The sequence below is a fragment of the Cyrtonyx montezumae genome, unplaced genomic scaffold (assembly GCF_038088225.1).
Source record: "Cyrtonyx montezumae isolate F1298 unplaced genomic scaffold, pur_monq_1.0 scaffold_34, whole genome shotgun sequence".
Lineage (NCBI taxonomy): Eukaryota > Metazoa > Chordata > Aves > Galliformes > Odontophoridae > Cyrtonyx > Cyrtonyx montezumae.
In genome coordinates this window covers 5343193-5368462 of record NW_027072039.1, presented here as the reverse complement: position 1 = coordinate 5368462, position 25270 = coordinate 5343193, and the positions used below count along the sequence as shown (strand labels likewise).

The 25270-nt window shown below is 47.5% G+C and overlaps 1 protein-coding gene across 3 annotated transcripts in view; it reads right to left on the bottom strand.

Annotated features, from left to right (window-relative positions):
- Positions 1 to 714: 714 nt before the first annotated feature.
- Positions 715 to 25270, bottom strand: part of DYM (dymeclin) — a 151996-nt gene continuing 127440 nt past the window's right edge. For 2 of the 3 annotated variants that reach the window (XM_065745241.1, XM_065745239.1), the window contains exons 16-17: positions 22435 to 22548; positions 715 to 1927 (exon numbers count right to left, since the gene is read on the bottom strand). In XM_065745241.1, the coding sequence (XP_065601313.1) occupies positions 1778 to 1927; positions 22435 to 22548 (264 nt within the window). In that variant the 3' untranslated portion in view covers positions 715 to 1777. The remainder of the gene's footprint in view (positions 1928 to 22434; positions 22549 to 25270) is intronic. The other variant, XM_065745242.1, reaches the window with a different exon arrangement.

Below are 25270 nucleotides of genomic sequence, written 5' to 3'. Positions count from 1 at the left end.
CGGTTTATCCCTTTCATTTCTGTCTAACCCATTAAGGACAGCTCTGCTGGGGCTGAGCCCTGAAGCCCATCGCTGGGCAGGACCCATGACCACAGTCCACCATTGGGTTTTCCAGGCCAGAAGGCAAAACCCTGGCCTATGGCTGAACATAGGGGGTTGGACTCAATGATCTCTTGAGGTCCCTTCCAACCCCTATAAGTAGCATTCTATGATTGCTACACATCTGTCAAGACATATCCATTTTGGATTAAGTTTAAGACAGTTCTTCAAGTGATGATGAAGGATTATGCAGCATTAAAAATCTAACATCTCTAAGGTCTACTACAGCCATCAGTCACAGAACCATCCACAAACCAAGAACAAAGCAGAAATCAAGGTCTTCTCAGCCTGAGCTGCGTACGTCAGGGTCGGACCAACTCCCAGATGGCATCTGGTCCTTCCAAATGAGTGAGGGGTTGTGTTTGCCTCTTCCTTTCGTGAAGCAGATCAACCCACAAACCATCTCCCACATGCTCTTGTGCTGTGTATGCCTCTCTGTAGTTATATTTAAATTAATACAGAATGATTTTAATATATATATATTTTTAAACCAACACTTCATTTGTGTAGTACCCGGAGTTCTACCTTGAAACAAACAGATAAAGAAAAGCCCAACTCTAGCATCTCCTTCAGAAAAATGTAAAAGAAAAAACAAAACCAAAAAGGACAAATAAAAAAGGTGCAAGGAATTTTTTATTTAGAGCCACTCAGGACTGCCTGGAAGTCAATGCATCCCCTTGTGAAGAACATGCTGGAACAGGAGCTGCCAGGGACCTCCCCAAATATCCCCACTGTGTGAAATGGGAGGTTCTCTGGAGACCTGGTCAACCCATGTCTCCCATCCAGTTGCAGCCAGGGACATTAGGAAAGAGCACTTGAACACAACAGGAGGAAGCATTCTACATTCAGATCAATTTTTATACTTCTGCCATAAACCTTTAACAGCCAACAGGGGATTTCAACACAGAACTTGGCCAGGGATCCCCACACCACACTGTCACCGTCACAGATTTTTACAGGACATTGCTCTATTACATTTACAATCTTACAACTATTTTCTTTGGAGATATATTTTCTTTTTTTTTTTCCCCACACTTTCAGTTTCCAGCTACAACCTTTGCCCAGAAGCATGATAAAACAGCTCTGTGAGGGACTGCCTCTGCAAGCTGCTGTTCCCAGCCCCTCTGCGTGCCAGCCAAACACGAAGACTTGCTAGGGAAAACCCTCCCACAAACATTTTGGTACCTAAATCAAGTGCTTTGAGTCCACCCAGGAGCTAACTGGATTAACATGCTGCTTGGATGGCACCAGTGGGAGGACAGCAGCTGTGCCAGTGCCACCAAAACAAAGGGCTGGGAGTGAGAGTGTGGGGTTGGGCAACGAGTGACCCACGGCAGAACCCAATGGACCATAGCTTGACCCAAAGAAATGAAAATCCAAAAGCAACCCAAATCCAAGTTCTCAGCCTCTCTCCTCATTTAAAAGAGCAATCGGTGGTGTTGGTAGTAACATCATACCCCATGTGTAAGGCCTCATGTTCATCAGACAAGCTCTGGTTATAGGACGATAAATACAAAGCTGCGTCCACGTCCCTTGCCCCAGGTGAGGCTGTGTGACAGTGTGAAACACAGCTGTGGGGCTGGAGGTGGGCAGCGAGCAGTGGGTCAGAGGGTGCACGCTGGAAGGGGTCATGGATTCACGTGGTGCAGTTCCAGGTTCAGTTTTGGCCTGATCTCTTTCAGCCAGAGTCCATGGTGAAGAGCTGGATGTCACGCGGGTTCCAGTAGAGAGCCACGGCCGCGTTGTACACCAGGGACCAGACGTAGGGGATGAAGAACTCCTCGGGCTGCTCCTCCTCCACGTACTTGAATTTCAGCTCAGGGAACTTCTGCAAGAGAGAGGGAAGGCTGTTTGCAACCATGCAGAGGAAAGTGAAAAAGGACAGAAGGAATTGAACCAGCAGTGCTGAAGGAAAATGTTTACCATGAGGCATAAAGAGATGGGTTGTAATTTCTTCTTGGAACTGAGTGCCACACAGGCACACAGTGTCCAGCCCTTCTCCTGCTGCTCACACTTGGTCTCTGCTAACAAAACTGGGCTCATCCTTTATGTGACGAAAGAGTCCTACACAAAAACATCACTGAATGCTCCTCAACTGGATTGCACCATGCAGCAGTTCATCCCACAGGACCTGTGCATACTGTCCAGCCATGCAGACACCTCCCCTTCCTGACAACACAAGCAATATCCTTTCCAGTAAAGCTTTAAGGAAAGAGCTTCCAGAATTATCACACATCAGACGTGTCAGTTTGTCCCAACTGGAGAGCGAAGATGCAGCCACAGCTTCCCCAGTTTTCTCAGGTTACTTCCTTCCTAAAGGTCTGCACACACAGAGGTGGTTCCTTGAAAAGCCCTGGGCATATTTTGGGGGAGAATCATAGAAACACAGAATCATTAAGGCTGGAAAAGCCCTGCAAGACCCCTGAGCCCTACCCCAACCCACCCCACCGTACCCACTGACCATGCCCCCAAGTGCCACATCTCCACAGTTCTGGAGCATTCCAGGGATGGGGCCTATCCCACCTCCCAGGGCAGCCAGTGCCAGCATCTAACCAGCCTTTTAGAGAAGGAATTGTTCCTAATATCCAACCTGAGACAACTATGGACTGCACTGCTCAATCATCTACTCTCCTTCTGAACGTTGCCCACATCAAGAGCTTGGCAGAGCCTCAGATGAAGCTGCACTGCAATGCTCGTAGGGGTAAGATAAAACATGACCTGTTTCATTATTTATTAGGCTGTGGCTAAGACTAACAGACTAAAACTCCAGGGTGTGACACGATCAGAACAAGCACAGCAACAGCCAGGAAGCCTCTGCCCATGAATAATGGAGGGATGCTCTATCAGCTTTCTGAGCAGCTCCTGCACTGCTACCTTGTGTTGGAGGATGAGACTCTTCTGGCTGGAACAGCTCCTCCGAAGGGGCATTCCTTGTCCACTTGGCTTTTGGGTTTATTTACCTAACATTGTGCCCTCAGGAGTCTCAAAAGCATGGAAACTTCTCCATGCTCCCCGTGGGGCTGCTGTTGTTACATCAGTTTGGTGCAAATCCCAAGCACAGAGTGACACCGAAGCTGCCACCTGCACACCTGGTTGGACCCAGTGGTCTCCAGAGGTTCCTTCCAACCCTCTAAATTTTGCTCTATGGGGAAGGCAGCTCCACAGGCAGCTTCTTCACAGGATCACAGCATACCCTGAGCTGGAACAGACCCATCATTGAGTCCACCCAACCAAAGGTTGGGTGACAGCACGACCACCTTGCTAAGGACATCAACATCAATTTGCAGAGTGCTGCATGCCAACGGGAGGGCTTGGCTCTGGACACTGCATGGCTGTCACCCCTGGTGAGGCCTTCAGAGCACGTCAGGAGCTCATCCTTCTGACAGGGAAGGAGGGAGGAAGCACTCTTTGTTTCCAGCACTCCTCCCTTTGTTGAAGGAACCGAGGCTGTCCAGGGACAAAGCTGTCAGTGACACTGCTGCGTCCAGCTCTTGCTGAGTTCAGACCTCAAAGGCACATCAGCACGCATCATTTCCTGTGCCAGACATGAAGTCTGTGGTACAGCAGCTCTCCCACAGCCCTTTTCATACACCACTGTCTACCACGTCTGTCTGCAGGCTGGGTTTGCCCAGCTTTCTAACCCTCCACATCACCATGCTCCCTCACTTTCAGGTGTTCCTGCTCCCACGCTCACCCCCAGCTCTCAGTTTCCCATCTCCTGGTCTTCCTCTTTCCCAGCCCCACTCCTCTTATCTTCTCAGCCTCTCTTCGGTGTGTCTCCATTTTGCACTCACCCACATTTACTTTTTCTTCCTTCTCAGCCTTGTGAGATCCTCCTTTCATCACCACTCCCCATCCCACCCCTTCTCAGCTCCCACTCCTCAGCCTGCCGTCCCCTCCCACCATCCCACCCCTCTCAGGATGCCATGATTTCTGCACCTGGGCACCTGCTGGGGACGAGTTAGGGTTGGACTTGGGGATCTCAGAGGTCTTTCCCAACCTTAATGGCTCTATGACTCTTTGGGCAGGTTAAGCCTCAAATCCAACTCTCACGTCTGTTTATTTTTCACATGAGACACTGCTCATCCTCCCTGTAACCTTCCCCACTTCCCTCCTGATGCTTCCTGGCTTGTGGTCAGTGCAGACAGGAACACGCTCAGCTCGGCGTTGCCTCAGCAAAACCAATGGTGAAACCTCATGGTGAAACCACAGCAGCATTTCCCAGCAGAGCGGAGCCCTGACATCGCTGTCACTCCTCACCCCAGCAGTGGCTGCGTGCCAGCACTGCTGCGTGCAGCAGCCCTCTGGGAGGGAGGGGAAAAAGTGATTAAAGATGCTAATGTGACCTGAATTAAAGGCACAGAACTTTTTTTTTTTCTTTTCTTTTTTTTTTTTTTCCCCCCACCTTTCAGGGCTGCAGATTACAGCTGCTGTGTTTTGCAGATTAGCCAGGACACCAACCTGGACTCACACAGCTGAACTCGCATCTTTAGCTTTAAAACACAGCTGAATCGATGAATTAAAAACTGCAACAGAAACACTCCGCTCTCACTACACCGTGGGCCCTCAGCATAAAACACAATGGACAGAATTCCTGTTTTCAAGCAAGAACAGTCACCCATGAATTGTATTATTAAGTTTCCCCTCAGCCTGATCAACGTTGCCATCTACTGTGCTCGTGCCAGAGCAATTCAGTGATCAATTTCAGACTAAAGGATGTACCTCTGCTGTCAGCCTGGGCTCTCCCACACTCACCATATGCCTTGAGCAGTTTTATCTTGGGAATGGAGACAAGGATAATGGGAGCACAGACAAGGACGAAGGGAAGGAGAATGCAGACCAGGATAGTGAGCTGTTTAAGGAGAGAGAGAGAATATTTTCTGCCACTGACTGTACACATTCCCATTTCGGATACCCTATTTCAAACACATCTTTTTAAAGTGAAGGTAAGTAATGGCAGGGATGAGCAGCTTTTTGATGCTGCCTGAACGGTGGGCCCAGGGGAGCTCAAGACCTGGAGGAACTGACCTCGTGGCTGAAAGCTAAACCCAGCTAAACCAGTGGCAAGTCAAAGCTGCTTTGCTGTTATCGTGCCCAACTTAATCAGGTTGGATTCTAGGAGAAATGAGTTCCCAGAAAGAGCAGTCAGGCACTGGTACAGGATGCCCAGGGTGGTGTGATCCACAACTGTGGAGACGTGGCACGAGGGGATGAGGGCAGCGGGCACGGGGGGGTTGAGATTGGGCTTGAGGATCTTCTCCAACCTTCACGATTCTATGGTTTAATTCTGGAAGGATGTCAGCTCCTTACCTGGTGACACCCAAAGGAACTCCACTTGCAGCACATTCTGCGCTGTGATATCTTACACGGCAGTCCGAACAGCAGGGGAGAAGCGTGGGCATGGAAAAGCCACAGCCCCACTGCTCAGCTGGACATCAGCCACGATGCTGAAAGATGCACATGTCCTTGGCCACCCTCATGCCTTGCTGCTCGTTTCTGAGCTCACTGCCCTGACACCAACAGAACGCTGCCTGCATTTCCACGCAGCCGTTACGGGAGGACAGAGCCAACCCTGGGCGCTCTGAACCCGATCGACCCGCCGCATCGCTCAGCACATCAGAGCTGGAGGAAACTTCCCCAGCTGGGTCTGTGTCGTCGAAACACACAGACAGCACTTCTCAGCTCTGGCCATCCCTCCCACCGCAGTGCCCTGTCGTGTTTGCTGCTGCCAGACAAAGCAGAAGTCAGATTTCGTGGTCAGGACCAACGAGACAGCGCCGTCAATAACGCGATTCGGTGAAAAACCACAGGAAGTCCAACCAGCAGATGTGGAGCAACACTGCACCGACTCCGCCACCACAGAAGCTCGACACCTTTCTTTTTTTTCTCTTCCTTTTTTTCTTCTTTTTTTTTTTTTTTTTTTGCAGTTAATGATGAGGAAGATGGCAGCAGGGCTAGCCAGCAGCAGCCGGCACGGCTCCAGGCGGCTCCGTGGCACTCGGATGGAGTCATGCATTAATACAAAATAATCCCCTTCACAAATGAACCATCCCAGGGACGTCCCAGGGGGTGACCTCAGGTTGGCTACCCTCAGCAGATGGAGCTGCTTCGAGAGAGGGAATCTGCCCCTGCTTGTTCCACGATGTGGATATTGTGCTGGGTGAGGAGCGGAGCTAAGCAAAGCGATGGGGTGAAAAAGCAAGAAATCCAAAAGCTGTGTGAGCACAAAACTGGAGAATCCCCTTTTCCTCACATGCTTGCTTACAATTTGTGCTCGCTTGCTCATTCGTAAGCTGGTGTTTTCAGAAGCATGTCAATGCTTCAGAAGAAAAGCACCATTTCCAAAGGAGCCCTGCACATTTGAGAGAAAAATCTGCCTTCATTTTCAAAGCTTCAAAGTCTTTCTGAGAATGGGTTTGCGTGTGTTTGAGAAGCTTAGAGGGAGCTCTGCTGGGTAGCCTAAGGACGTGCTGGGAAACCATGGCTTCAGCTGAATACAGCAGCACTGCCTGCAGCATCAGCACAACTGGACCTTATCAACAACAACCATAAATCACCAAAAAAAGAGACACTGATGGAATGGATTTTTGCACTTATTTTAATTCGTTGCAGGGAAATATATCTTTTTTTTTTTTCTTTTCCCCTGTTTTTCTTTGCATTACTCTGCTTCTCTTTGACTTAAGGAAGAAAAACGTCGTGGAGTTGGTGAATTATCTGCATACCTGCCTGATATCTTTGCCTCTATCTCAGGGCTGAGACACAGACAGCCCTGCAGAAGGTTACAGCGGGGAGACAAAGGAAGCAAACAGGAAATGTGCCAGACTGAGCACGAGCTGCACATCTTGCTCAGCAGAGCTGGGGAAGGAATAGGTGTGAATGCAGAGGGCAAAGCAATGGCTCAGAGCGAGTCGGGAGGGCTGAGAAAGAAACAGACAGCTCAAGATGGCAAAAGAGGCTCAAAAGTGTTGCTCTGCCTGAGGGTAGGCAGGATGTGGAGATGGACCTGGACATGGGATGAGGCCAGTAGGATGCACTTCGCCAAGACCAAGTGCCAGGTCCTGCACTTCGGTCATAACAGCCCCACGCATCACTATAGGCGTGTTGTGACCAAAGCACAGGACCTGGCACTTGGTCTTGGTGAAGCTCATCCCATCGACCAGTCTGGAAAAGAAAGGCAGAAGCCTTCCATTGAGGGCAGAGTCTGTTTGTGGAGCTGAAAAAGGCTAGGTCTCCTCCTGGAGGTCTTCTAGCTACCAACAGAATCCTGCTGGGTAAAGCCTGCAGAGAACAACTCATGTATCTGGGTTACAAAGTCTGTTTTGATCACTATAGAAAAACTAGAGATCTCTATTCCCACAATCAAACCTTTTCTAAACCAAAAGTAATACCAGAACTGCCAACCAATATTCCAGTTGTCATGACAGAGACAACCATCACCTAATTATATTCTGTAAAGTGAATCACTTTACAGCTTTTAGCCTAATTGGTATAACACACTCAAGTCTGCAGGTGAGTTTTCCCTTCACTGTTAAAGTTTTAAGAGAGTCTGTGAAGCACAGGAAAGCAATGGAAAGTTTGGAGAATATAATCCTGCTGAATAACGGATATATACTGAGCTGCATTCTGAAGGACGTGGTGCATCTTCTGCACACAAACTCTGGAGTCAACTGCACTTTAAGTTAAAAGATGGATGTGCCACTTGGGGACCCAGTTCTTGTGCAAAGAAATGAGTGCGGTGTTGGGTACAGCTCCAGCAATGGAGGAAATGACTGAGCTTCAAGAATGTGACCCACATTTCTGTATCTCAGCAAGGCACCAGCAATCTGTGTGCTGCACAAGGGCCTGACCTAGGTGCCCTGTCTGGGCAATGCACACATTCTGACCCAGGTTTCCAACGTGTGCATGTTCCCGTTTGCGCATTCCCATAGCAATCAGTAGGGTTTTTCCTCCCCTACCCTGGGAGAGAAGCTGAACATTTCTCCTTGTGAAGAATCAGCAACCACCCGTGCAGTCTCCAGCACTGATTTCCCTCCTGCTGCTTGCCACGCTCCCAGGTGGGACTGAAGCATGCTGACATCAAAAATGCACTAATTTCACAGTAAAGGATTTTCCTTTTGGAAGTGACCTACAGGAGCTTCTCACTGCCCTAACACAGCCTTGGGATTGCCCAATTCATGCACAAAGGCAGAAGACTAAGGTCACGACACCATTCTCAGCCATCAGCCTCTCCCATCCCGAAGTCAGAGCTCCCCACGTGTTTGTTTTCTCCTCCGGCTGCACAGAACATCCTCTCCCAACACAAGAGGTGGCAGCAGGAGAGTGCAGTGATTCACTTTGCATATTTTTCCAGTGATGAGCTCCCAGCTATGCTTTCACGGGAAATCAGTGCAACGCTGCCGCATCTTCCAAAATAAGCCACCAAGCCAAGAACGTCATTTTGGACAACTGGGACTGAGTTCCTCCGTTGTCACAGTGCTCAGCTTTGGCTTTGTGCACTGGGCAGGGACACACGGCCCCCAGCCCCTCTCCCAGCCCTGTCTGATGCGTTTGCCTGTTGATGTTGACTTTTATGATAGGTCTGCTGGTGCAGAGGGCTCGTTTTATGAGGTTTTGTTTTTAAATAATAGCAACCACGGAGCTGACGTCCTCCTCCATCCCTCCCAACCAAACATCCTTTCCACAGTGCACACTGTGAGAGCTGCTAGTGGAGAGGCTCAGAGGAAGGGCTCCTTTTGCTCTGGGGCATTTCAATCAGAGAGAGACAGAGCTGTACATATTTCAAAACACCAATTGCTCCAGACCAGGGACAGACTCACTGCCACCAGCTGTTAGGTCAACCTCAGTGTATGCTTCTTCCTAAAGGCACTTTCGGGCTGTGACAGCACACTGCTGTCAGCTATTGGAAATGAGCCCTGATCAATGGCAGAAGAAAGCAGTTTGTAGGAGAGGATGACAGTGAGTGAGGGTTTGGGTTACTCCCGGGTGGAGGACATCTGCTGGGCCTTGCAGCTAGGCACCCACGTGTCATCTGGATGTCCAAGTAAAGTGGGTCAGGAGCTGAGCATGTGCCAGAAGGGATCAGTGTGCTTAGTGTCATCCTATAGGATTGTACATCTTCCAGGATGGAGCACCTTCCTATGAGATGACACCTTTCTTATAAGGAAGCAGTACTTTCCTATAGTGTACCCTTTCTTTTTAAAGCAAACAATCACCTAAATCTGAAAAAGGGCTCAAGTGCTCTCCCATGCCTTTGATAATGCAATTTTCATTAATTTTTTTTTACTGTTTTACTCTGCTTTAGATATATTATTTCAGTATCTCCCTGTCTTCAACGAACTGAACCGAATTAAGAGCTCCTCATTCAGCTGAAGACTGTCCTTAGGACGCAAAGAAAACAGTTCTAGAGACTCCTTTTAACACATGCCTGTCAGTGCTATTACACTCCTTTTGTCATCTGCTGTATCTGCCCCTCTGTGCATTCAGGCCCAAGCTGTGTACCCCAGTGACAGCAATCAGCTTTTGCTGCATTTCCAGAGCCTGGCAAAACCCAAGAGGAAAGAGAAATGTAATTCTGCTCTTGTTGCCCATTTCAGAGAACTGAGGCAAAGCCTCTGAGTTCCAGTGAGCAGAACCAAATCCTTGCTGGGGTTACTGGGATACTGCACATGCACGGTGCTGGGAAATTCTCTCATCCCACTGTGGTGCTGGCTGCCCCCAAGCCACATGTTCTGTGCCCCTGTTTGCCCAGGGCCCCATCCACTGCTGTCCCATCCATCTCTGAGTAAAGAATTTCCCCCTCATATCTAACCTACATCTCCCCTCTAAGTGTAAAGCCATTCTCCTTTGTCTCTGTCTGTGTAAAGAAGAAGTACAGAGGGTTCATCGGGGTGATGAGCCAGAAAGAGAACATGGTCAGGATCAGCCCTCATTTGCAAACTCAAAAAATCATAAACACAACCTAAATCCACGTGGATTCCAGATATAATGCAACCCCCTCATGGTGAACTATAACAATCATGCAGATACAGGAAAGCTGTGCTGCCCCAAACCATGCTATTTCCAACAGCAGAGCCCTGAGTAAGGATGAATCCCAGGGTCACTAAGGCTGGAGAAGACCTCCAAGATACCAAACTCAACCTCAACCCACCCCCACCATGCCCACTGACCACGTCCTCAAGTGCCACATCTCCACAGCTCTTGAACATCTTTATGGACAGGGACTCTACCACCTCCCTGTGCAGCCTGTGCCCCCGCATCACCCCTCTTTCAGAGAAGAAACTGCTCCTCATATGCAATCTCAATACAGATGTGAAACCCCCTGCCCAGAAGCACTGCAGCTTGTACCAAAGGTTGTGACAAAGTTCAGCTCTGTATGGGATGCAGTTGAGGCAGTCATCAGCTGACACAGTATATTTCTTCCTTGTTCTCACTTCTCAGTGTAGTTACTGTAAATATTCAAGACATTTCTCAAATTTATGCACTTAATTAGAAGATATCTGTAATATCCCTGCTGTTTACATTTAACCCAGTGCTGCAATGAAAGCTGTAATTTTTGTCTGGAATTTATATTCTGTACTCAACTTTATTTTGATTCCTCCATTTAAACATACACACAGAAGTGAGAATGTGTCAAATTATGAAAATGGAAAAGATTATTTTCCATTATCTGCTTCATCTGTCAACCAGGGCAGAAATCTGAGGACTGTTCTTCTCAATCTGCCACACATTACAGAAGCTTAAATTAAAAGAGTCAGTCAGAAGAGACAGCTGAACCCTGCAAGCGGGGGAGCAACAGGACAGGTAGAGTCAGATTTATAATAATAAATTTAATTTATTATTATAGAATTTAACATATGGCTGATGTTGTTTCTACTCCCTGTCTTGTATTCAGTAGTTCATAGATCACTGAGTGCTGCAAATGTATATATATTATGTATATATTCCTTCATCAGAATGAGAAGAATGGGTTTAGCTTTAAAGAAAGTCATAAACTGATTTTCCAAGCTCCCTGGCCAGTGCTGTGGCTCTTCAGCAGGAAACAAACACGTGCTGGAAATAGTTCCCAAACAGTGAGGAAGAAATATCAGAGCATTTCAGTGACATTTCTGTTTGCTTTGACTGAAATGGGGATATATTTGGGAACAAGGCATCGTGCACGTGCAGTGCATTTGGCAGTGAACTCCTCCTTATCCCGGCAACATGTGCAACTGAGGAAGGAGGGCTGCAGAACACGTGCTGAGCAGGATGAGACATGGTGAAAAATGTGATAAAAATACAGAATATACAGGGTGGCTTTCTGTTGCAGGAGAGAAACTTGAGAAACTGCTTGCCCAGCCTCTCATTTCCTCTGTGCTTTCTGCCTTCTTACATCTCATTCTTCTTGCAGCATCTTCAAACCAATGGCTCAGCCAACCACCCAGCGTAGCACAGCTGGTGACCAACAGCAGATAGACAGAAGCTGACTGCATTGTGTTTTACAGTGTGCCCCTACACGAGTTCATCCTCCCTGCAGAAGAGAACCGCCTGAGCTCTGTGTGTACCAACGAAAACAAACGTATGGAAGATTTATTTCCAAAATGCACAGCTAAATCAATGCCAAAGATGCACTTCACAGTAGATGAGATGCAGGCAGTGCAGCTCAAGAACTCTCTCTGAAGATCAGGTTCTTCCAGTCCTACTGGATGCAACAAAAGGTTTGGAGTGGACTCCAGCTGTGTGCAGAGAAATACCTCTGTCTTTGGCCATTCCTGCTTCTCTCAGTGATGGGGTTTGTGTGTCATCTTCTGACCCTTCTCCTCCCTGAAGTGTGCAGAGCACCCAAGATTGGTCCCACGTTTCTCAGCATAGCAACACCTTTGCAAGGACTGTGCCATCAGGAGGGCCCGTGAAGGACAATGCTCCTCACCTGGGCGATAGGGAAATGCCATCATTTGCCTCTTTTTTCTGTCTCCCACCCAAAAACGCTCCTAGCAGGGGTGAGTCCTGCTCATCACTGCAACCACTCCCAAGAACTGCTTGGAACATCTCTTACAGATGAAATTCAGAGCTACCAGCATAGCTTCTGGTTCAAGGAAGGAGAAAAATTACTGCAATGCAATTCCCCCAAGTCAGGATACAGAGATATCTTTCTGCTCCCTGCAGGATGCCCGCAGAACTGCATCCTGCTTTTCGAAGGTTCACGTTTAGAAAGGATGCTAACTGTAACGTTAGCAAATGCAGAGTAACAAGTCCTGTGCTTCAGCTTGTGCTCTTCTTCCCCAGGGTTCTTGCTGCACGTGTTTAAAATCCCAACAGCTGCCCCTCCACCTCCTGCTCTGCCCACAGCCTGGCTCTGCTCCTGTTCAGGTTTAAAGGAATTCTTCACTTTACAACGTTCATAGTTTCCTGGGTCACAAAGAAAACCAACAAACCAACAAACAAAATGGCAACAAAACCCCATCACCACACATTACTAACTGCTGTTCCAGGACACTGCTTCATCTCCTAAAGCCTCTGCATGTAACTGCACGATTTCTCATCTGTTGCCTTAATGGGAAGCAGTTAATTACAATGCACAAGCTGCCACAGGCAGGGCTGAGACATCCATCAACTCGGCGACAGATCGGCATGGAGTGAATGGACTGAAACCAGGAGAGTGCCATATCTCAGGAGAAACACACAGGGGAACTGCAGAAAATCACTGCACTGCTGATTTCCCAGCACCCAGCACAGTTTGCTGTCCATCTTATGTTTCTCTTGGTTTGAAGGATTCACCTGAATCCCTACTGATATACATTTCTATTTCTTGCGTAGAGAGGACCTTATCATCATTTCAGTCCAGATATTAGGAGCAATTTCTTCTCTCAGGAGTGTGAGGCACTGGCACAGGCTGCCCAGGGAGGTGGTGGAGTCCTCATCCATGGAGATGTTCAAGAACCATGGAGAGGTGGCTCTTGGGGACGTGGTGAGTGAGCACGGTGGAGTGGGTTGGGCTTGGGGATCTTGGTGGTGGTCTCTTCCAACCGTGATGATTCTGTGACCTGAACATTTAGTTAGGCCTCAAAGATGGGTTTGGACAACCAGTCCAAGTCCTGCAAAAGGGGACAGTCCCGCACAGCACTGCTATTGAATATCTCTTCTGCAGCAGCTCTGTAACTCCAGAACAAGGTGATTTCACTCCAGTCTAATTGCTCTGTTTTGCGAAGAAAGCAATTACTCTGGAATGAAGTGACTGAACCCAGCATACAGCTTCCAGAAGGCAACTGGAAGAGTTTTTGGGGCGGAGGGGACAGCCCGATCCTCCCTGTAAATATTGGTCTCCATGCAGACAGCAGTTGGGAATAGGAGTGTCCTGTGCTAACCCACACTGTGTCTTCCTCTTGGCCAGTGCTCCTCATTCCTGAGCTGCACAATCACTGCTGCTCCACTCACTCACCCAGTGCAGCACCTCCCAGGCTACCTCGTGTTGTGCATTTTCCAGTTCTCGCTGGACCATCTTCTCTGCTCTGGGTTCCAGTGAGACATGCTAAGTCCTCAGTATAGGACAGAAAGGAAGCAATCAAAATCTGTAAAATATTGGGTTCAACAATAATAAATCTGCCACCACAGCGCTGATGGCAATGAAAACCTTAGCAGCGCTACTGAAAGCCTTGCATGTGATGATTTCCTATATGATATTTGCATTTAAATTGCTGTCAGTAGCTGGTACCATAAATTAGTCTGTTTTCAGCCACTCATTTCTCAGAACCATCAAATCATTCAGGTAGGAAAAAACCTCCAGCATCACCAAGTCCAGCCCTAAGCCATCCCCACCGTGCTCACATCCCCAGGGGACACATCTTGTTGGCATTAACAGAAATGAAGATCCTGTCCAAGGGCTGAAGAAAGAAACTCAGTTCAACTGCTTGGAGCTTGCCATGATGGTAGCAGTGGTGGTTTTGGGACCGTGACAGGTTTGCTGATGTTTCCACGTGCAAAGCAAGAGCAGATTTGTGTTGGTCCCCATGGATGCCATTCTTTGGTCTTGACCAAAAAGGAAGGAGAGCTCTGATAGCACTGCAGCAATTCTATGTACAGAATCCTTACATGAGAAACAGTGAAATGAAGAAGTCGAGCTGCATTAGTTGCCACTGCCATCAATTAGTGCACCAGCCACTTTTAGACACAGTAATGACCAGATGTGCACCATGCTTTCTCTCTGGGCTTATTAATTTCATATGCAGGTGGTGACATCTATTGGGTTCATCAGGACACATGGAAAGGTTACAATAGCCATTTCACACCACAATGCATCACTGCACAAACCGAAGGGACTCATGAGATACAGGAACTGCCACTGCACACATCACCTGGCGTTTAAAAACCCTGAATACAACTCTCAGCTTTCCAACGTGAACCTGATTTTGAAATTGGCTGAAAACTGGAAGATAATGTCATCAACACAGGGACTGGAAAGCAGTAGTTGGGTGACCCCTCCCCAGTAAGCACAAGTCGGATGGGACTTCTAAGTTATCTCTTCCACTGCCCTGGTGCTACATTCACAGGGGGAGAATGTGCGTCAGCAATGTCTGGAAGGAAGCAGAGCAACCAGGCAGCCAAGGAGCAGGAAGGGTTAACTGCTCTGCCTGCTCCAGCAGTGGGAACAGCCCTGATTTCCTCATGAGGTTTTGGCAGCTCGAGACACCCTGCAACCAATTTCATTTCCTGATAAAGGCACAGTCCCTGTCCGTGGGGGAAAGTCATCCAGAGGTTTGGGAGCTGCAGGATGCTCAGCCATTAACATCAGCATAGTGACAAACGTGCTTCAGTGCAGCTCAGCTGTGCTTTTCTGCTGTATCCACGTGCCATCCTGTAACACAGAGCTAACGTGGGTGTCTGCTCGCTCTTATACCATTACAAACTGATTCACAATTCCAACATTTTTACAGGGAATTCAAGCAGCTTGACACACAGAGAATAGGAACTTTGAAAAGTTTCAAGCTGGAGCTTGTGAAAAAAAAAAAACAATGCCATTCTGATGGCCCCCGAAGGGAAGATAAAAGGGAGAAACAGCTCAAATAATAACTGCAGGGCCCTCATTGCAACAGTCCTGGGTGACTGTCCAAGCGGCTGTGGGCTGATAACAGCAGTGTCTGCAATGGATTAGTGACAGCAGCACTAACATGCCACGGTGACAGGGAGAAAGCACCCTTGGTGCTTAAGACTCGGACTGACAAGCACAAGTTGAGAGCATTGAAAAATTGCACTCTTTATGCAAACTATCTGCCCAGGTCTGTAAGCAAGGTGCACGGCCTTGGAAGAAGTGCAGAGCAGGGCTCCAGGCACACCAAGGTCAGAGATGTGAGCAAACAAACCCTGGGAGCTGTGTTCTGCTCATGGTATTTACTGCAAACTACAGACTTGGCATGAGAAACAGTGAGAAAACCTGAAGGGGACATGAAGAGCAGCACCTGTACTTTCAGAGCATTTTCATAGCAGCAGTACCACCACCTTGGAAAGCATCCATGATCATAGGAGTCATGGAATCAATAAGGTTGGAAAAGACCTCTGAGATCCCCCAGTCCCAAACCAGCCCACCCCCACCATGCCCACTGACCATGTCCCCAAATGCCACATCTGTGCAGTTCCTGAACACCTCCAGGGATGGGGACTCCCCCTCCACCCTGTGCCAATGCAATGCCACTCTTTCTGAGATATGTAAGAAGAATTACTCTCCAAATTGCTGATATTTTATCACCCTTTCAATATGGAAGCTAGATGGATCTGGTGTGGTCCAAGCCTCCAGCTCCTTCAGGTCCACCAATGACCAGCCAACATCACTCAGTACCATCTCTTGTGCTCCTTCAGCTCTTCTCTCAATCCACTTCAACCACTAAAAACACAGGGTTAGTGAAAGCAGGGGGACAGAGAAAACTGGAGCACAGTCCTTCCACCCACCTGATCATCATCACTCAGGATGAGCCCCAGTGCTCCCCACTGTCAGATACACAAGCCATAAGTACCTGTCTGTGCTCACAGCACACCTGCTGGCATCTCATGAGCACACAGAACCAACTGGAAACCTTAGGACCACTGCAGCCAAAAGAAAAACTCTCCAATGAGCCCATTCTTTTTCTCGTGGATCACTGAGGTGTTGGGATATGGCAAGGAACGGGGACGGGGAAGAAACCAAGGCTGGACTTCTCCATTTTATCTCAAGCTATAAAGAAAGTTTTCATGTAGTGCTCTCTCCAAGTTGAAAGCACGATGACTATTTTCTGTTGGAAGAGGTTTTGGCTCCTTTACAGCAAGAAACTGATACTACATGAGAAACACTTCGAAAACCAGAGATCCAAGAGCATGTTTTCATCTGCTGATGCTGCAGCAATGTTTGTATTACTCTTCAATGGGGAGGTGTCAGAAAAGCATTAGTATGTTTCTAGCTGTGCGCCAGGCAGACCAGCACAATAAAATAGCTGTTTTTCAACTTGTTCTCCTCAACAATGCCAAAGTTACTGTTTATTTTTCTCCACCCCCATGGAAGAATTTATAACCACGGCAGTAAGCTGAAGTGGCTTCAAGTTAAAAAAAAAAGCTGGGTTTAATTCCAACGCTGACGGAGAGCTGCTGTGTAAAAGTAAAGTGACGTTGTTTGGGTTCTCGGGGGAATTTCTATTTGAAAAATGAGTTTCCTGGAGCTCTCAGCGTAGTGGGGATTTTTGGTCCCTTCCCCTTACTGCTATAAAAATAATTTAAAAATGTGATAGTGCATAATTCTCACATTCAGAAGACACACGGGGAGAGGTGGGAGCGCATCCCCTTGTGAACAGCCCTGAGAGTAACACACAAACAGAGGATCAGTTACAGAGTTGGCAAAATCTCTTCGGGATTGCCATGCAGAGGCTGTGAATGCCATGGTGCACACTGCTGCTGTTAGGCCAGACAACATCCAAACTGATCGTGCACTGAGCTGTAACTGTGTCTGTATGCCAGAGAGGACTTGGCTGACACCACACCAAAGAAAACCAAATCTCCACGTGCGCGACATCCAAAATCCAAGCAAACACCACTGCAGTGGTACATGAATGAAGGGTTCTGGTTTGTTTTTACTTAAAAAAAAGATTAAAACTAACTTGTAAAACTAAATAAATACGCTTCATAGGTGACTCACCAACGCTAGTGGAACGTGCCAACAATTTGAACATCTCGAGTACAGCAGTTTGACACTCCAGGGTTGCATGGTGGAACTTTGGGACGTGGTCAATGAGCACAGTGGAAGGTGAGCTGGGGTTGGGCTTGGGGATCTTGGAGGGCTCTTCCAATCTCAATGGCTCTACGATCATATTTTATGCTTTGAACTGAATGGGACATTTATTTCTGCACTGTAACCCCAAAGAAGTGTGCTCTGGTTCCCCTCTGGGGTTACAGACCCCGGCTGCTGTGCTATCTCTCCTCTCGAAAGTTTCTATGAAATGCATAGCCAAGAATTCCCGTATGCTGAATTATGTCAGCATGCACCTAACTTTAATCACTATAATAAACACAATTTTCATTTGTATTTTTTCCACATAAGTTAGATCTTGCCTACACACAGGCTCGCACCATTTAATTATACAGATTCAAACAACATGAACTCCTTCCTGGATGTACTCCTTACAAAGTGGTGTCATTTATCTCAGTTCCAGCTCCTTCTCAACAACTTCAGCAGCTGGGCTGACACTAATAGGAGAGCACCTGCACCACAGCTTGCCCCTTCAGACAGACAGGTTGTTAATCCCCATGTAAGATTAGCCAGAGCCAGCTGAGTGCTGACAGCTTCGCCAGTTATTTTCTGACCACAAGGCCCATAAAAATATTCTAGATCACTTTTTTTTCTTCCCCCCTGGAATCACAGCATCACTGAAGTTGGAAAAGACCTCTAAAATCATCCAGTCCAACCATCGACCTGTCCTCAGCATGCCCACTCACCGTGTCCCCAAGATTCTGTGATTCTATGAGTGGGAATGGTGGGGGTGGGTTGGGTTTGGACTCGGTGATCTCAGTGGCCTTTTCCAACCTTAACTGTGATTCTGTGACTCCGAAGCAAGCATCCCATTCTGGCCAAAAAAACACTCACTGGGCACCAAGGACATCAGGACTCTGGAAACAAAACTCTGACAACAATGTACTTCTCTTTGCACAGCGGTGCTATGATGATTGTTTGTTGTTTTGGTTTGGTTTTTTTTCCCCCATGAAACAAAACGAAATGGAAGGAGTTGGAAGTACACTTCTCACAGAAAGGGAAACCTGTGAGAAAAGTTTTTAGCATGTCGTGCAAAGCTTGCTCTGCCCAGAGGCTGAGGGCTTTTACCCTCCTGGATGCCTATCTGTGCAACCTGGGCTAGGGAGCTGCTTTAGCAGGGAGGTAGAACTCGATGATCTCTAGAGGTCCCTTTCGACCCCTATGATTCTGTGACCTCTGCTCCTTTTACATATTCTGTGAAATTTTAATGCTGTGAAAGTAAAATGCGCTTCAGTAAATATTAAATTTTGTAATGCAGCAAAGAGGGGTGAGCTGATGGTGTAATGGTGTGGCTGGTAACATCGGGGACATACTGAAGGGCACAGCTGTGGCAGAAGCAGCAGTTGAGACAAGGAGAAATGAAGTGTGTTGGTGGTTAGGTCTGATGGTCTTGGAGGTCTTTTCCAACTTTAAATGATTTACGGAAGCAGGGGAAGGAAAAAAAACAAAAGCATCTCAGTCTACAGTCCCGACCACGAGGTCTCTGCTTAAACCAGTACTGCTGGTGGGAAGTTCCTTTTTGTAAAGATGTGGCCTCCCAAGTGCTATCAGTCCATGAACCCAAACATCAGCTCCCAGCCAGCGGCTGGCATTGCAAGCAAGCTTTCCCACGTGCTGTAAAAGAGCAGCTATCTGCTCCCATGAAAACCCCGAGATAACGCGCGGGATCCAGGCACCGCTGCGCCTGTCTCACGCTGAAAGCAAACCAAAGGGAGGAAAGGCAGCTTGAGAACTTTACGAAATGAAAATAAAGGAGACCAATTTTCACCTATCACTCTGATCTCTAAATTGCCTTTAATAAGCTCTGCAATAAAGCAGGGAGCCTGGGATGCAGCTGCTCATCTGTAAGGAAACAGCTCCATCTCCAAACCACAGCTGCCGCTCTGTCCCAGGCACATTAACTCCATTTATCTCCTCCCACAGACCAAGGAGAAACGAGCAGCTCTTGATTTCAGCACCTGCCCTTTATCTCTGTGTTTATGGAGAAATCTTCTTCTGCCTTGCCTTCTACAGCACAGAGCTAAAAGCCTAAAATGATGTTAACTGCATTGTTTGTCTTCCATGGCAGTTGCATTCGCTCCAGGACTGAAGGGAAAACAGGAGTTGGATCTTTCATTTCCCAGCAGCTGTCTGCAGTCATGGTCCCACATACATGACCCTGTGCTGACACACGTGTCCCTTATATCACACGGTGTTTCCCATAGGAAGAGGAGCAGGAGCACTGCGGTGTGCTGTCATGCTGCTAAGCTCCATTATGCAGATTGGGATCATGGTGCTGAGTGCAGTTATTTTTAGGTTACCTTTATTCATGTTGGAACCACTGCCTGAGCAGCAGACTCCAGATCTCAATGCACAGAATGCATCTTGAATGCTCACTTCCTCAACAAAAGCCAAGATAAGCAGCAGGAAAACATATGCTATATTTATCTGTGCATATATTGTGCACTCATACTTTAAAAAGGTACCATTGTTTGTGTTGCAGAGAGGCAAATGGAGTTAAAGTGCTGCTCCACTCCGTATTTTCCCAAATGAGGACCTCAAGCACCTCCCCCAAAGCTTAAGTTGAAGATGGCAATTTCTAGGAAGCAATAGAATAAGAATGGTTAAAGCTGGAACAGACCACAGACATCACCACGTCCAGTCTGGACTAGAACCAACCGTGCAGTAACACCACTCCTCTAGAACACTTCAGCACCCAAAGGAGATGCAGAAGGGTATGAGAGTAAGGTGTGTGAGCAATGGCCAAGGTCCCTTTGTTTGTTCAGCCCACAGGAGGCTGAGGGGAGGTCTCATGGTGGCCTACAGCCCCTCCTGGCCCTACAGCTACCAGAGCTCATGGAGCACTTGCACACTGCTCTCAGCCATAGGGTTTGAGTTCAGGTGGCACTGTAGGGCTGTGGGTTCCTTCAAACTCGGGACATTCTATGATTCTGTTTAAAAGCAACAATGGCTTGAGAATTGCTTAGTAATTAACTTAAAAGGTGATCCTGAGATTAAACTCCATCGCTTTGCATTCTGTAAATCCATGTAGCTCGCGTCAACCCCGATGCAATCCATCACTCCTCCATACCTTCCTGAAGTTGCCTTGATAGAAGCCAGCTCCTCTCCCGAATCCTCTTCCCTGGGCTGGCTGTGCCCAAACTGAGGTGTGTTAGCAACACATCCTTCAGCAGGCACTGTTGGTTGGTCCGTGGGGTGAGACAGCCTCCAGCTCACATATGGGAGCCCACTGAGCCCATTGTGCATTGAGCTGATGTGGGTAGGGCTGCTCCACCCATCCAGACATGCCCAGAGTGTCATTACAGACACGAGGATTAAAGCTTTCTCCTCTATTTAGCTGCTGAAATTCCTCGGAGCTGCCAGCACTATTGTGCAACTCTATCTTTAGTCTGATCTTCATGTGGTTTTGTCAAGCTTTGGAAGAGCTTCCCCTAGCAACCTCAGAGTTTGCAGTGGGAAGACCTGAGAAACAGAGAGACTTAGAAGACCCCTATAAGAGAAGGGCAGATGGCATGAAGACTTACCATGTGATGTCTATAGAGAACTGAGTGCTATTCAGTAGTAATGTCATTACAGGCAAAGGGAATTTGTGCCTCTACAAATTAATGCAGCAATTACAGATGCAGGTCAGTGTCACCAGCTTTCTCCAGGCAGGAAAGCAGCCACTGAAAGACCAAACCATTGGATTTGGGAACAAAAAACCCAAACAAAGAAAATGCTGTGGGTATAAATACACAGTGTAGAAGAACTGTGTGTCCCTGCCTGTGCTCCCTTGGTCTCCTTGCTTCAAAACTGAAGTCAGGTATAGGAAAGGAGAGCACAGCTGTAAGCATCCTTAAAACAGGAAGCGTTCTGTTGCTTGGGACAGACTTACAGATCTCAGCACTTGCAAAGACAGTGTTGATTTGTTGTCTCGTGCAGCACCGTGAGATGTCACTTTGAGCACTTTATCATTAGTGCAAACACTTCTATAAATTATGGCCCCACACGAAAGTCCATTCTTCTATTTTCTTTTTTTTTTTCCATAAGCAACAAACTCATTTATGGATGGCTCTGTCAGCAGTCGCTGCAGTCCCATAACAAAAGAGCTTTTAATTATCTGCATGCATGAAAATGCTGCCACAGAAAAGCAGCCCATTCCTTCCACAGTGACTGCACGCACCGTCCCAGGGACTGCAGGAAGGACAGCATGCAGCTGGACAATTCCCACAGGGTGTTTCAGGATTGCCAGGGTATAAACTAATTACTGCTGTTGCCAGTGGCCACGTGTACTCTGCACCTCTCATCGTATGGCATTTTCCTGAAGTTACCACACACACAGCAAAGAAAAAAAAGAGGCTTGAGAAGACATTTCTGCTCTGCAGAAATGGTTCTGCAGAGAGCAGGAAGTATTTAAAGGACTCTTGGCACAGTGGAGAAGCAAACACTTGTTTGTGTTAAAACAAACAAACAAACAAACAACAAAATACCATACTGCTCCCATTTACCTCCTCACCTACTTGCACAGATATAGGTACTGCAGCATTTAAGTGCCACACAGCCCATAATGGATTTCAGCCTCACAAAACCCATCCAGGTGCTGAATCCCTCCTGGATCTGAGGCTCTCAGAGGAGCACGGAGGCCTGCTCAGTGCTCACCACCATGCTGAGTGGACTTGCCAGCCCAGTGGGCTGGTTTATTTGGAGCCCAAAATTGAAGAATTCACCCCATCTTTGAACTATTTTACACAGACCTGATGGAGATGTGGAACAGCAGAGAACGTGTCAGCAAAAATGAGGACGATGAGAGCAAAAATGAGGACGATGACTGCTTACATCTTAATGGGCAGAGAGGTGAGACTGCATGATACAGATACGAGGAGGAAAATGTCACCCTCAGCAAATCTCATTTCCTCCACGCTTCAGTTCAGTGACTGATCAAGAAAACTCACCCAAATATTCAGCACAAACCAGCAATTTAAATCAAACCACACACATCCTGCAGTCCGCAGTGGAACCCCTCATCCGCTGCTACTAACGTTCTGGCATCACAGATGTGAGTGTGTGTATGTAACTGACTGGGACAAGACATGTTAACCAAGGAGCTGAGCACTTACCCTGAGCCTGTCCTTGGGCAAAGCCACTGCTCCCTGCTTGATGATCTCCAGAACACGCTCCACCGACAGCTCAGCTCCGGCGTGCTCCAACCTGGAGCTGAAGAAACTGATCACCTACGATGGAGAATTGGAGCACGTCAGCAAACAGAAGGGATCCCTGTGTCCACATACATACAAAGCTTTTTTCTTCTTTCCCTGGATCGATGCCTGAGCACTTCCTTAAGAAGCTGTACGTTGCTGCTTGCGGCATCGTCAGGTACGCTTTGTGGATGACACGTTGCCCCAGCTGTCAGTGCTCTGCAGGCATTTTTAGGGGGCAGATGAATTATTCACCATTTAACACATTCAGCTGAATTAGTCGAATGAGATTCTCAAGCACTGCACACCTCAGCATCCTTCAGCTCTTACCCTTCTCACGCACACGGGACTTTCAAGGCATTCCTGTTGACTGTAGTTTGGGACAGAAATCTACTGTAGTTTTCAAGTAAAATCCCTGTCTTTTCAATGGCTACTCAACAGAGAGCTCAAAAACAACCATTATATGTCTCAGCACAACTTCAAGGGTATACAGGACTCACTTGGTCATTTTGTAGCATCCAAATCTATGGCAACTGGAAAAAAAAAAGCAAGCCCACAGAGACGCACTTCTCCCCAGATGAGCTATCCTCACATACCTCCCTCATCTGGACACAAATCCCAGGACCAAGGACCCACAAACTCCCTCTCACTCTCTCCTGCATTTCTCCCTAATGACCCCAAGCTGACTTTCCCCAGGCATCCCCCTCAGCCCTCCTTTCATGTCCCAGCTGTTCCTTGTTAGTGCCCCACAGTTGTGTCAGATCAACTTTCATCCCTCTCCAAGCAACATCCCACCAGCAGTTCTCCACTGGGGACATGAGAAAACCTGCACTTCCAGAGCTCCTTTCTTAAGAGCACACTTTGGGAATCCCATCTCCTCTTCCAGAGGAGGAGATCTGAATGATGGATATGGGGCAAAGCCTAAATCCCTCAGGTTGTTAGAAAGCCCTGTAGGATGGCTGGAGGCATTTTGCACTGCCCTTGGCCCCTTGGTTGGAGCCATGCACAGCACCTGCTCTCTGCACACACTGCTGCTACGTTTCCTGACTTGTAAGCTCCTCTGCAAAGTGGCAGTGCCCACATGTGTCCAAATTACAGCCTCATCACACCAGGTAATCTATGCAAATTCTCCCAAGTAGAAGGGAGAAAAGCGTACCAGGCTGCAAAATCTTTGTTCTGCAGCAACTTGCAGCAGGAGCCAGAACCCAGTACCCATTACCCTAATTACTCTTCCTAGCTCAGCTGTTGCTCACCAAACAAAGGCAGCTGATGGCATCATTGGTTTGGGATTCAGGTTTGTTGGTCCTCCCCTGTGGTTCCACAGCTAGAACTCAGAGCAACCTTCTCTAGCGACTCCAAAACATCAACTGAATGGAAGAGGGAGAGATGTTTTGATTCTGTTCTACACAACTGAAACGTGGCAGTCATTCAAGGGAAAACACAGGCTTAACCTTCTGGGTGGCCCCTCTGATTTCACCATGGTTGAGGGGAGAATCCCCTGCCCCAGGCTGATGCTGCAGGGATTGCATCCTTACAGACAGGAGTGGACTGCAGCTCTGCCACTGCTAATCCCTGCAAAAAGCAATGGGGGAGGAAGATTGCTGAGTTCAGATGTGAAGGTTCTGCTAAACCACAACAAAGAAAAAAATTAGTCTTAGGCTTTAATCCAAAGGATAAAACACAATCATCAAAGGTGCACACAAGAAGGGAAGCAAGCTTGCAGGTGCTACCTGAAATCTGGTGGTTCCTATTTTAGGAAGCCAAACGCTCCAATCTGAACGTGTTTCAAAGACTTCTGTCTTTTTGTGGTAGAGGTGCTCTACCACAAAGTTACAGTCCAGAGAGCTCCCAGTATTTGCACAGCATGTCACCAGTCCACAGAATTCTGAACTGCTATTTTTGATGTGCGGATTAAAATCAAAAACATCCCCTTAAATAGTGATACGTATCTCTAACCCTCATTTGTCTTTCTTCTTCAGACAGAATGGAACTGGTGCTCCACATCAAGTTCTTTCTAACCCTGATAGCACAGTACTCCAACGAGATATGGATAAGGGGAAAAGCAAGAGAGGAGTGATAGACAGGCATCCCAGAAGAGGCACTTGCTTATTATGCAATATGTTATATTGCATAATACATATATGCAATGTATATATATATATTAAGCAATATTATCATATGCAAAGGCACCCAGCATGACCTCCCTCTGCCCAGGGCTGTAGGTCAAGCACCTTGCCTCTGCCCAGATGCAGAAGATGTCAGTGAACGCCTGACATAATAGGATGTGTCCTTTTATTTGCAGTGAGCTTTATTTATTGTCCATGCATGAGGAACAAAGAGCCGTGTTTAAAATAATCCTGAGAATTAATAGGTCTCAATTCCCTGTCCACTTAAAGAGTAAGGAAATCAGAAAGAGCCAACGGGGTGGATGGCAGGACATGAGCTGCAGGGTTCAGCATGTGCTTTAAAGCTTGGTGCTGAGCACCTTGCTCTCATGTACCGAACAAAGACTTTGAGGGAACAGCAGCAAGGCCTGTTATTTCATCCGTGCATTGTTTTCAGCACGACTGAGGTGAAGAAACACTGACTGATATTTACTGTAGCAGCAACAGCCCTCAAGGACAAGATGTTTTTCCCACTTGTTTTATCTCGGTTTAAACTGAACTGATGCTGTCCCAGATCCATCTGCACGCAGTGCTACCGCTCTTCATTTTCTCCTGCAGATAAAAACAACGGTGCTGTTCCCTGTGCCTCCTCT